The 13,883-nt window shown below is 38.7% G+C and overlaps 3 gene segments (V, D, J or C); all 3 read left to right on the forward strand.

Annotated features, from left to right (window-relative positions):
• The first annotated feature begins 5,809 nt into the window (after positions 1–5,809).
• Positions 5,810–6,607, forward strand: LOC127216953 (immunoglobulin heavy variable 3-73-like). The segment is given in 3 exon segments: positions 5,810–5,850; positions 5,953–6,256; positions 6,566–6,607. Coding segments are annotated over 3 exon segments (387 nt in total).
• Positions 6,608–8,903: 2,296 nt separating this feature from the next.
• On the forward strand, positions 8,904–9,456 carry LOC127216983 (immunoglobulin heavy variable 4-4-like). The segment is given in 2 exon segments: positions 8,904–8,961; positions 9,041–9,456. Coding segments are annotated over 2 exon segments (462 nt in total).
• A 3,073-nt stretch (positions 9,457–12,529) lies between these two features.
• LOC127216985 (immunoglobulin heavy variable 7-4-1-like) lies at positions 12,530–13,092 on the forward strand. The segment is given in 2 exon segments: positions 12,530–12,598; positions 12,683–13,092. Coding segments are annotated over 2 exon segments (456 nt in total).
• Positions 13,093–13,883: the final 791 nt, after the last annotated feature.

Here is a 13,883-nt window from a genome sequence, read left to right on the forward strand (position 1 = left end):
AAAGGCTGTCATATCCTGACAGCAATCTTCTGTCTGTCTTCTTCAAGTATAGTAGGACAGCATGTCCAAAGTCAGCAGAAGAGGTGGGGGATGTTCTCATAAAGTCATTAACTTAGGAGAGAATGAACTCCAGAAGGATTTTTATCAGTGCCCAACATATTCTCAGGAAATAGCTTGGTGCGGTCAGGAGCAATTGTGTCTCATGTCAATGGAGTACTAATATTAAAACATTTAAATGCTATATTCTGCAGGTCTATGAAGTACCTGAATCCTAAATATCTATCTCTGACTGCTCTCATGTGTGTAGGAAATGTCGGAGATAATAATCTGTATTCTCAGTAACATGGTTGCATAATGGCCAAAATATTCCAAAGTACTTTAACAAGGACAAAACTTCAAAAATGTTACTATATACACATCATATATAATTCTCACTAACAGAGATAGAACTGAAATGCCTTTACTAGAGGTAGAACTGTAAGGTGCAATATGATAAAATATCCTAAGTTGTATCAATGTACAAAATGTATATTCATCAAAATAGTTTTATAATTTTGTACAAAACAACATAAACAGAAAGAAGTCCCAATTTAAGTTATCAGCGACCCAACAATTTAAGATATCTATAGCTAACAGTTGCTAAAATTAGTAGACTAGATAGTACATAAATCTACCTATATCCCATCCTAACCATACCTTTTCAAACCATACCCTATACTCATCTAAAAGAGAGACCAGAGTCTGAACATTACCTTCCAAACTCAATACTAAACAACTAGAAACCAACCCTATGCAGGTGAGTATTATCCCTTAATGCCAACAGTGGAAAAGGGGGGCATTGTTTTACTAGGATTACTTCCTGCTGAAATGCTATGACAATTACTCCACTGGATCCTGCAGGATTAAAAAAAAAACAGATTAAAGCAACAAAAATTCTTAAGAGGACTTGCTGTAACAATTGTAGCTAGTCTCTGCATGTCTGGAGAATCTTAACTGAAGTTCTTATCTGAAGCTCTGACCAGGGTATAAGAAGGTGCACAGGGAGTTGTCTCAAGCCTTATAGGTTTTAGGGTGGTATTTGTTAGTTCAGAGGCATCGAGTTGAGTCAAGTGGAATCAATGAAGTGGGGCCCCATCTTCTTTCGGGAGAGTTGAAAGATTGCTTTTAGGAAAATTTTTGATAGCTGTGGAGGACTTAAGCATTAATATGAGCAGAGACTGTTTAATTTCTACATGTAAACATACAGATAAAGTTAACAATAAAGATGAAATTAAGAATGAGGATAATTAGGATTTCAGAAGCGACAGATTTAAGACTATAGTAGGTCTGAATCTTCTTTTGTTTTGTCTTACACTAATGGCCTTTTGAAGTGAGACAGAAACTCTGAATTTTATTTAAGCAACATGTTTGAATTTGGAGAATGGGGGCCAATTCCAGCTCCAAAGACAGGTTTGATTTTTATGTCAATAAGGAATATAATAGTGTTGGGAAGCAGGGGATCAGAAAAGAAGCATTTGGTGTCAGTATTTTACCATATGTCTGATTCTTCTTTGTATGATGGTTCCTTCTGGCTAGCTATCCTCTCTTCTTTAGGAATCTACATGTCTATCCTTTTGCTTTTATAGAGATAGATTTTCCTGAAAAAAAAAAAAACAAGGGCAAAACACTCCCCCTACCTTTGTGAGGTCTCCATACAACTCACGGGATATACCCTGGTGGATAACCAATCATTTCTCCTCATCACAAGGTTTCTTCTAGTCAAACTGGATCTTGATCAACTTTGATGGAATATAGAGCTTTTCTTTTCTTGTAGAAACAAATGTGAAACCCCTACCCCAATGTAAGCCATAGCTTGGTTTTTATACTGAGGTCATTACATCCTTGAAGTACACTGGCTGACTTCATTCAGGAGTTTTTCTATTGTCCAGTGACTTTCTGTGGCTGCTTTTCCTTTCTTTTAGCATTAAGAAAGTTTAATGTTACTTCCTGATGAAATGGGATGATGATTTCTCCATGATATCCTGAAGGAAGAAAAGTTTTAGCAATTAAATTTCTCAAAGGAACTGGGTGTGACATATGAAGCTAGTCACTGTGTGGCAGGAAATGCTTGAATGACGTTCTATCTAAAACTCTGGCCAGGGTGTGATAAGAAGGCGCACTATTTTAGCTAGCTAGTCTGGATTTATCTCAAGCAAAACTTTCTCAAACCGTTTTTAGGGTGATGTTTGTAGTTCAGATGCATCAGTTTGAGTCAAGTGGAAATTTCAAAGTGGGGCCCCATCTTTTTCCTGAAGAGTTCAAAGATTGCTGTTAGGAATTGTTATTATTCCTTCTGTAAAATTTAAAAGTCAATACCAATGTAAAATTATCAAGTTTTAAGGTATGCATATAAGGAAAGGCAACAATAGACATTAAATGTATATAAGAAAATTAAGATTTCAGAGAGAAATTGCAAATTAGTCCCCAGAGTTTGTTTTTTTCTGCCTTACACCAATTGGCTTCTGGTTATAAGGCAGAAACTGTGAATTTAATCTTAACAACGTGCTTGAATTTAGAGAAGGATAGCCAAATCCAATTTGAAAGCCAGCTTTGGTTTACATGAACTGGGCTAGAGGAATATTAAATAGTTAAGAGAAATAGATTTCTGTATAGAAATAGTTTACTACAATTAAATATTTTTTTTAACCAAAAATCAGATTCTTCTTCATTAAGTGATTCTTTCTGGAGATCTATCTTCTGTTTGTAGGTACCTACATGTTCAGTGTCTTATGACTGTTTGAAGATAGGTATTCTCTGTTTTCCTGTAAGGACAAGAACAGTACACATCCCCTACCTTTGAGAGGTCTCCACACAACTCATGGGAACAAATTTGTTGGATGATTTATCAGTTTTCTTCATTAAGATGTTTCTGTCGTTCAACTTGGATCTTGATCACTTAGATGGTATCTGTAGATTTTCTTCTCCTGAAGATACAAAGTTGAAACCCCTACCCCAAAATAACACATATCCTTGTTTCCATACTGAGGTCAATACTTCCTTGAATACACCAGCTGATTTAGTTCAGAAGTTTTTTCTATTGTTCAGTGTCTTTCTGCAGCTGTTTTTCCTTTTTCATTAGCATTAATAATGTTTAATGTTAATAAAGCATTATGTAATCTGTGTTTGGGTGTCTTGGTTACTCCTGACTGTTTATGGAGAATTTCCTCTAAAGTATGATTGGATCTCTCAGCTACTGCTTGTCCTGTAGGATTGTGTGGTATAACAGTTATATGCTTTAGGTTATAATATTCAAAATAACTGTTTCAATTTGCTGGAGACACATGCCAGAGCTTTGTCAGTTTTTATTTGTGCAGGCATTTCCATAATGGCCATTATCTATAATAGGTGTGTGATAACAGAATCAGCCTTTTCAGAGCTCAGAGCAGTGGCAAATTGAAACCCTGAAAATTTATCTATAGTGTGGTACACGTATTTTATTTTTCCAAATTCTGCAAAAATGAAACACATCCATTTGCCATATTCCATTTCTATTTATACCTTTATGGTTACTGCCTAGTGGTAAAGGAGTTTGGTTATAGAATAAGCAAGTAGGACATTTCCTTACTGTTTCCTTAGCTTGTTGCCAAGTGATAGAAAAATCATTTTTTTAAACCGTTGCAGTTCACATGGTGTTCCATATGAAACTCTGAGGCTTCTAGCACACTTTCTATTAATAATCAATCAATTTAATCTTTGCCTTCATCTAGAGAACCTTTCAGACCCATATAGGACATGACGTGTTATGTATATAGGATGAGTCCTATTTCTGATAGTATCTTGTAACTGTATATACAATGAAGTTAAGTCTGTATCGTCGGCAATAAATTCTGCAGTCTCAATGTGTAAGACGACACTCTCTGTGTATTGAGTCAGTGGGGACCTACTGTATTTTTCAAAGAAAGATAAAACTTTCATTCTCCACAGAACTCCATCTTATGGGTGCCCTAAAGTCTCTCATTCACAGAAGATTCCTAGGAAAACCCTACTGACATGTATATAATAAGGAGATATTATAAATCTGTCTACAATCATTTCAGATAAATCCCTACATGGGAGTGATTTTAATCTATTGGATACCATGTTCTTTCAAAGGAAACACAGATGGTGACATTCTGATTTTTAATATTATGATTTTCAAATGACATCAAGTTTGTATGATGAATAACATTGCTAATAATATTGTTGCATGTGACAGGGGAAAGGAAAACCAAAGTAAATGAGTTGTACAACGCCTGAACAGTAAGTGTAGAGCAGACATCAAGGTGTTTCCTAACTCTACTCAGAGTTTATTGCTCTCAGTTAACCACATACAAGGCTCAGGAGGCCATGTCCTGTGGTACTTATACACCGTGTCTAGAAGGATACAATATGTGACATAGAGATGATCAGTTAGTTCTTAGAATCTGTCATTCTCCTGGGAATTTTACAGAAATAGAACTTATACAATTCAAATAAGTCCCCAATCACCATGAAGACAGTTTATCTCAGAATAGAATAAATTCCTCCATTGGAAACTAAGACAGGCCAATATTGTCTCATGAGAGGCAATCTCAAGGCTCTTCATGCTGAGTCTCACCCAGTCAGTATAGTGTCATGACCTGGGTGGGGACAGGATGGGATTGATAGAGAGATGCCAAAGCTGGGTCCCAGAGTGGAGCTCTAGATTTCCCTTCACTTTTGGTACTCACACTCAGGTTACCTTTATTATTTTAAAAAGTTTAAAAATAATAATCTCATGTACAAGGGTGTTACATCCAACACAGCCCAAAACAGAATAACAGGTAAAACAAAATGTTCAAATTTAGAAGATTTTTTTCATATAAGTCATACTCTATAAAAATTTCAAACCAGTATTTTCCATTTTTTCAGACAGTGTTTCTCTGTTTATCTTTGCAGCTTTCCTGGGACACGCTCTATAGGACTGGTTGGTTTTGACCTCACAGAGAGAGATTCACCTGCCCCTGCCTTGCAAGGACTGATAATAAAGGCGTACACCACCCCTAGCCAAACTTATCATTGTTTTTCGATATTGAGTATCACACACTAGTCATTTTGCATAAATCTGCACTTAACTACATTCTTGAAACCTTTTACTTCAATTTAATATCAGGATTCAACATTCATAAACTTTGTTATTCCTTTTAACATCATCAAAATTTTATAATAATGACCTTTGTCAGATCACAATGAAGAAATAATAAATTATAAAACAAATACAAAATAAATAATAGCTAATTCGTTACTTCTTTCCCTATAATGCAGTTTTGTCTTTATCATTTTCTCTAGGTAATTATATATCTACAATTCAATCATAAAACTACAAAGTCTTCTGCTGCTCATAAAATCCACCCAAACACTAACCATGCATTACTGACTGATGAGCCCAGCCCTAGGTTTCCAATCTTCTCATTAAGTGTTAAGCACTGAGCACAGACCACTTGCTAAGGAATTGTTTGAGATAAGGTATCCTTGTTGCTTTTAAAATAAAACATTTTTCAGAATTTCTTAAACTTAGTTCTGTACTCACTCAAATTCCTCCCATATAAAACCTTCACTCCCCCCACAACCTCATAATTCTCCAGTGTTGTGTGTGTGTGTGTGTGTGTGTGTGTGTGTGTGTTTGTAATGCTTCTAGTACAGTGGTGATTATGCTTATATACATGTGTTTAGTGCAGTAAATCTGGAATGAATAACTTATAATGAAGTTTGTCCTTCATGAAAACTGATTCTCCCTCTTACAGAAGCCATTGATTACCCTGTGAAGTTCATCATGGATATCATGGGCTGGATCTTCATTGCTGCTCTTTTAAAAGGAAACTTATAGATAAGGAGAGACACTGAGTGTGTGAGTGGGTGTAAGTGAGAGGGTCAGCCAACATTTGTTTCAGTTAAGTGACAGAATTCTGTTTTTGCAGGTGTCCAATCTGAGGTGCAGCTGGTGGAGTCCGGGGGAGGCTTGGCACAGCCTGGAAGTTCCCTAAAAGTCTCTTGTGCATCCTCTGGATTTACTTTCAGTAATGCGTGGATGAACTGGGTCCACCAGACTCCAGGGAAGGGGCTGGAGTGGGTTGCACAAATTAGAGACAAAGGTAATAATTATGCAACATACTATGGGGAGTCCGTGAAAGGAATATTCACCATCTCAAGAGAGGACTCCAAAAGCAGCGTATATCTGCACATGAACAGCTTAAGAGAAGACACTGCCATTTATTTCTGTACTGCAGACACACAGTGAGAGGACTTCAATGTGAACTCTGGCACAACCCCCCTGCAGAAGTGCTCAGAACCAGCAGGGGGCGACAACAGAACATGGGAACAGGGACATTGCAGGAACAGGAGCAGACATAGTTGGTTGAGTCCTGGTTCTTGGGTCTCAAATCCATCTGATGATGTCCCTGACATTCTCTGCATTTGTGGTTTATACATGTTTGTAACATCTGTGGAAAACTAGTTCTGTTTTTTTTATATAATTTTAAAAACTACCACACAGTCCAAAGGAACTAAATACAAAAAAATTCACCACTTGTTGCACAAAATGCCCTACAGTGGTCACTGGGGTCAAGGCTAAGGAAGGTCAGAGTAATTGTGAGGCTGTACTCTAAATGAATTTCAGGAAAAGCTTAATTAATGTTGACTATGACAGTGTTTATGGTTAGTGGAAGTCAGAGTAGACACACAGTGTAACCTCTACGCCTGGATGGGTCTCAAATATTCCTTCTCTTTAAGATCTCTGCAGGCTAACAAGCCTTGCTTTAAATAGAAAGAAACCGTTAGGAAGTATAAGAACAATTCCACTGAACTGTGGCTAAGACTTTGTCTGGGCCACTGTGAGGTCTTGAATCCATTGTGTCAACATGGAAAAATGACAGATAGACAGACACACGGAGAGAGACAATGAGAGAGACAGACAGACAGAGAGAACATGAGAGAGGTAAAGAGAGAAAGACAGACAGAGAGAGCGCAAAATTCATAGATTTCCAAAGAGACAGAAAGGCAGACAGACAGAGAGACAGACAAATAGACAGGGACTCAAGGTGACAGAGTAGGGAAGGATTAAGAGTTTTACTGTGAATGTACAGGATGTACAGGATGATAATTGAGGTATTTGGTCAGGTTATAAGCTCATATAGATGTCAGGAACTTTACGTCTGGAATAGAGAATATCATTTAAAATATCTCTTATTTACCAGGGTCTGACATTAAGATCAGGTTAAAAGTATGATAAACCTAATATAGGTAGGACAGTATAACTTAGGTTGTTAACAACTGGGCATTTGATAGTAAATGATTCAACCTTCATTGCACACTTTCTCAACTTTGAGATGTGTCTCACCATTCCTGCATCCTGGTGAGCATGTCCTATCCTGTATGTAATAACTGTGATGGGTTAGGCGATATATTTTATAAGATGTATATTGTGAGATGTATATTGTAACTCTGAGATGTATATTGTGAGATGTTTATTGGGAAATGTATATCGTGAGGTGAATGGCCAAACTTTACTGAAGGTCAGATATATGCCTCCACCTAATGACAAAAATCATTGTATGAATATAGTTTAGAATGTTTGCTATCATTGTGAGGTTCCATTGACCTCTACTTGATGGAGGCTACTGATTCTTTCTAGCACCCACAGAGCACAGGACAGTTCTCAGAACAAACAATTTCCTGGGCCCAAATTTTATCATTTCTGTGGTACAAGAAAGTGGCTATAAAGCCTTAAAAGACGCTACTAGTTAGGCATTCATGCTGGTGAGACATCCTGGGTATAGTGTTTGGCATTTATAGGAAATCTACTCTCCCAACTATCTCCCTGTTTCTGTGACACTTATAATCTTTCCATATACCCTTCCACATTGATCCCCAAGACTTCTGTGAATTGTATTTAAGATGCCACCAACTCCTTCTCCCTCTCTTTCTTCCATTATTTCTCCTACCCAAATCTTGTGACTTCCACTTTCTCCTATTGCTTTATCAAGTATTCATTGTCCTCTCTCATCCCCCTCCTCCCTTTGCTAGTGTCCTTCTCTGCCACCCTTCTCCTTTGCTTCTGTTTTAACCAGCTTTACCTTTTCATTTTTATGTTGCGTAAATTTCTTGTATGAGCACTTTATTGACCTGAGTTACACTACTGTTCCACTTCACTCCACTACTACTAATCTGATTAGCTCTGCACTCACAGGTGCTACCTTCCTCTTTTAGTATATCCGGTGCATACTATTTACTGCCAGGCTGTACGGTAAAGGCAGGAACATGCATGAACACGAAACTTCAGAAGACTGTGTACAAATCAGGTATGAGGACTGTCTACAGATCAAGGAGTGTGTTAGAGATGACTCTGGGAATATGGTAGGTGATGTCAATAGACTTATAGTGGGTTATGACATGAGTAGAAGCAGAACATGTTTCCCTGTACCATCCACTCAGAGCTGAGGTCTTAGGTCACTGTTATTTCCCCAAAGGGACAATACTGTTAATAGTTCAACCATTGCATCAAGTGTGGGCACCAAGTGGTCAGTCTGGGATACCTCATGTGATGATTGAAATTTAATACACTTATTTGTTTATTTAGCTATCTATTAATTTATTGTGTGGATGACCACTCTGGCCCCAGATAAACCCACTGTGCTCATTTCCCACTTTCACATAAAGAGCTTGTGTCAGTTACTGAGTAAATGAGAGCTGGGCTCTCAGAGAGACTAGCTTGCAGCCTTTTCACTCATGTTGTGAAAGTAGACATCCATCATGCTCTCATACATCTACTTATAGGAATATCCCACATGCAAATTCACAGCATTATAACCCTTGTTTAAATTCAGAGCCTCCTATAACCTGCAGAGTATTTCCTGGAAGGCATTGAATTCACCTCCAAGAACATGAAACACTTGTGCGTCTTCCTTTTCCTGCTGACGGTTCCCAGCTGTGAGTTCCATGGGACGCAGGGGAGAACCTGGGTCTGCTGATTCTGAGCCCCTGGCTCACTCTTGTTCTTTCTTCACAGGCGTCCTGTCCCAGGTGGAGCTGCGGGAGTCAGGGCCCGGTCTGCTGAAGCCCTCTCAGTCACTGTCCCTCACCTGCACTGTCACTGGTTACTCCATTAGCAGTGGCAACTGGTGGAGTTGGATTCGTCAGCGTCCAGGGAAAGGGCTGGAGTGGATGGGTGAAATTTATAACGATGGAGACACCAACTACAACCCGTCTCTCAAGAGCCGAATAACTATGACAGTAGACACATCGAAGAATCAGTTTTCACTGAGGCTGAGCTCTGTGACCACTGAGGACACAGCTGTGTATTACTGTGCAAGAGACACAGTTGCAGAACTTCAGTGTGAGCCTGCACATAAACAAGCCTTCCTGCAGGGGACAGAAGTGTCTCTGTGGCAGCAGGCACTGAGTGCTCATCCAGCCCTGGTCTAAGCCCAGAAGGTGGCGCAGTGAGGAAGGACAACCCACTTCCTGTGGGTCCCGGAGTGTTCTGTCCACCAAGCACACAGCTGGCCCCTAGGAACATTACTTCTTTGGCTTTGTGGTCCTGCTTTCTCGTATGCTCAAGTGTTAGTAAATGGTCTCAAGAAAGCAATGGCATTACTTTTTTTTTTTTTTTTTTTCATTTTCTTTGTGGAGTTTAGACACTAGGGGAGAGAGGATGGGCAAATATTTAAGTCCATGAAATACATGCACATCAAGTAGTGATGAGTAGCCTTTGTAAAAGCAGACCCCAAGTGGGAGCTGCATGGTGTTTGTACTTAAATATGGTTCAAGTTTTAAAAATCAAAACATAAAGGCTCTTTAGTTCTGAAAGACTCTTAGGGACATAGGATGGTTTTATTTATTTTTGTTTATTTGTTTTGTTTTTGTTTTTTTGTCTTTTTTCCATACAGTACATTATTGTGCTCAGTTTTATTTCCAAATTGCATTTTCAAAACACATTTTTAAGCCAGGGATACTTGGTTTAAAGTTGAAACCCTGTTGACTGGACATTATTAGGACTGTATATTCTTTTTTTTTAAAGTTTATATTTTTATTTCATTTTATTTTACTTTTATTTTATTTTACATATTGATCCCAGTCTCCAAATATACTGGACCAAAAAAAAAGGTTCTCTTGACACTTAATAATCAAAACACCTAACATACAGAATAAAGTAAACAACAATGTCATTAATTGTATACATACGATAGGAACTTTGTCCTCACCAATTATCATTTGACTTCCATTTTATTCTTGAGCATCAGGATATGCCAAGGATTCTCAGTGTCCCTCGATTGAAGTATAAGCTGAACTTTGTCTGTATGAAATAATCATGGGAAACTTTAAGTGACAGTGTAATGTCCTTAAGAATGTGACTTGTTATATTACAATTAAAACGAAGCCTTTTAGGGCCACTTTTTTTCTTTATTTTTTCTTTATTTTATATAGCCAAGTCCATTTAAATGAAAACAAACATTTATAGACAATATTTGGGAATTTGAGCGTCGTTCTTTCCAAACAACTTCCTGCGGGTAAGGGGCGCTGTCATGGGGGATTCTAAGAAGATGCAGAAATCCTGGCTGTAGTCTGTAAGGCTGCTTTGTCCAGCTGTTTTGAATGTAGGATCACCTGATACTCTGTTTCAGGCGGTCTGGTTTCATCAAACCACATTAGTCTGGAAGGAATCCACAGCTTTTCATTTTCTGTGGACACAAAAGTAGAAATCCTTTTCCCCAGTAACTTGTCCTTGAACTAAAATTTTGGAGTCAAAGCATTTTTTAATTTAATTTGTTATTTTACATGTCGATCCCAGTTTCCTCTTCCTCCCTCCCTCTCTCCCTCCCTCCCTCCTTCCCTCTGTCCCTTCTTCCCTCCATTTTACCCTCTCTGCCCTCTCACATGCACCCTAACCACCCTCCCCTCCCATCCCCCCACCCCAATTCCATATGTAGGGGAATGCCATCCAGTTGGGGTCATGTAAATCTGACAGGTCATGTGAAGTAGGGACTAGGGCTTTTCTCCTGTCTCTAGGAAAAGGCCACTTTTAATAAAAAAATTACTCCACATTTTTCTCTGTTATGGTGTAGTTGTGCCCAAATGTTGCAAATAGAAGTTTGCTTGATGGATGGAGTTAACTCTTCTATGGGTATAATAATGAATATTTAGAATATACTGAGAGATTGTTCTATTTAGTAAAGTGGCAGTGATAGGTTCTACTCCAACATATGTAGCTTGATAAACACCTTATTTTGTATAAGTTTCCAGAAACAGGCATGATTTTCTACTCACTGAGAAAGCTTTAAGTCAAAGAGTTAGTTAATAACATCTGTTATTATCATTCCTGACTTTGTTTTCAGTATTTCTAGAAATCAGTTTCATGATATTTTTGGGTTTTATTGTTTTAGTTTCTACAATATATTTATTTTGAATAATTTTATTCTTGAAGAAGTGTAAGAGAAAAACCTTTCACACAAATCTCCAAATTCATATCTGTGCTCCTATCTTAATAAATGCAGAAGGAGTATTGTGTTTGGGTGATTTTCTCTGTCTTAATAGAATAAATGCTTTATTTAAGTACCAGGTCCTTTCACATTCTGTCTCCTAGAACCAGCACAACTCTCTGTATACGCAATGGGCTTATTGTCCTGTGTAAGGAGTACCCCACCCCACTCCGCCGCCGGTCTTGTCCTGCTTCCATGCCAGCACCAAATAATGCACAGAGAGTCTGTATTAGATATAATGCTGTTGGCCAGGTACTAGTTTCTTATGGGCTTGCTCTGTCTTAAGTATTAACCCATTTCTGTTAATCTAATATTTCCATGTGCTCTTACTGAAGAGCCCGCTGGCTTCCTGCTCTCTCCAGACTCTCCATCTTGACTCCCCTTACTACTTCCTCTTTCCTCCTTGTCTCCTAGTCCCTCCTATCTTCCTTTCCTATTGGCCAACAGTGCTTTATTCATTGACCAGCATGAGAAACATTTACAGAATGACATCTCCCATCACATACCTTATTTCTAATTGCTTCATCAATAAAGTTTAGACATTGATATGGTAGTACACCAGACCGCAAGAGTTCCAGAACAGCGCAAATTTGGATTCAAGGAAGGACTATTGGAGAGACTCAGTGTGCAGAGGACAGTCTCCATTGGAAAGGTTACAATTACTGACTCATAGTAGGACTTGCATATGATGAAGAGAATGTAAATGGCATTGTTGCCTTGTTACCAGGGACCAAATGGTGAGATTGTGGGGTACACAGGTATGAAGTCAGTGTGCAGGTCCAGTTCAAGCAGAGACCTTGGGGGACAACACAACCAGTGTGAAACCACAGATACCAGACACTGAAAGACTGATGTTATCCACCAGAATTCTAGGATGCTTGTGTATTAGATTTACATGTATATGATTTGCTCACTGCATGTTCTTATTCAAATGAGCCCTATGCAAAGCCTTTAGAGTAGAAATCAGAGGCTAATCTTCCTATCCCAGCAAGGGAGAGCCTGATTAGTCTAAGAAAACTACACTGCCCCAAATTCACACAGCATGGAGTGGGCTTGGAGGCTTCTTTTCCTGCTGGCAGCTGCCCAAAGTAAGACATCAGAGCCCAGCCCAGCCCTGCAGAGTAAACAAAGGTAGTTCCATGACCTCTCTCTTCCCATTGTTCTCTCCACAGGTGTCCAAACTGAGATCCAGCTGGTGCAGTCAGGACCTGAGCTGAAGCAGCCTGGACAGTCAGTGAAGATCTCCTGCAAGGCGTCAGGGTATACCTTCACAGATTATGGAATGAACTGGGTGAAACAGGCTCCAGGACAGGGTCTGAAGTGGATGGGCTGGATCAATACCAACACTGGGAATCCAACATATGCTGACGACTTCAAAGGACGGTTTGTCTTCTCTTTGGACACCTCTATCAGCACTGCCTATCTGCAGATCAGCAGCCTCAAGAATGATGATACAGCCATGTATTACTGTGCGAGACACAGTGTGAAAAACCACATCCTGAGGGTGTCAGAAACTCTGAGGGAAGGTGGCTCTTCTCTGCCAAGACAGCAACAGAGAAAATATGCCCTCCTCCATGACTAGGATTATGATGTTGGTGATTAGATACACAGGGAAATTGATCTGTGTCTTTGACTCTCCACAGTTCTGTGTTGACAATGAGGCCCCATGAATAGTAGAGGGGACAATGTATGGCATCATTATCTTATTATACAACTTAGTTATTATAAAACATCCCCATATAAATGCTGTAAACTTTTGACAAACAACTAATCATTTATTAAAACAGTAATCTCAAAACCTACATTTTTTATAACATATCTGCATATAAGTGCAGTAAACTTTTGACAAACAACCACGAAATCCTACCCATAACATGTATTAAAATAGCAACCTTCATCTCTATCATGCTTTCAGGGAGATGGACAGTCCAGTGGTATACATGCTTACAACTGAGAGGGCAAAGTAGGAGAAGACAGCTGTGCTGGAAAGTGCTGGCCTGTAGAGAAGCCAGTGTTGACAACAAACACTTGTGCTTTCATTAGGTCTGCTTAGGTGCCTCACAATGAATGTTTGTATTTGAACATAAAACTCACACATACCTGAAGAACTGAATATTTACAGTGTCCAAATGTATGGTACATTGTAATGTAAAAACACACAAACACATAAGTACAATATTTTCAGAAATCATCAATGGAAAAAAATAGAAGGAAATTCCAAGTACAAGAGTAAACTTAAAAAGAAAATCTTGTGGTAGTGAAAACTAAATTTGAGTCTTGAATCTGGATTTTCAGCTCTGGTAGATTAGATATGGTTGTCATGACCTGAGGTGTCAGGACTCAGGCCCAGACTTCTTCACCTTCACTAAAAGA

This window comes from Phodopus roborovskii, unplaced genomic scaffold (genome assembly GCF_943737965.1).
Source record: "Phodopus roborovskii unplaced genomic scaffold, PHOROB, whole genome shotgun sequence".
Lineage (NCBI taxonomy): Eukaryota > Metazoa > Chordata > Mammalia > Rodentia > Cricetidae > Phodopus > Phodopus roborovskii.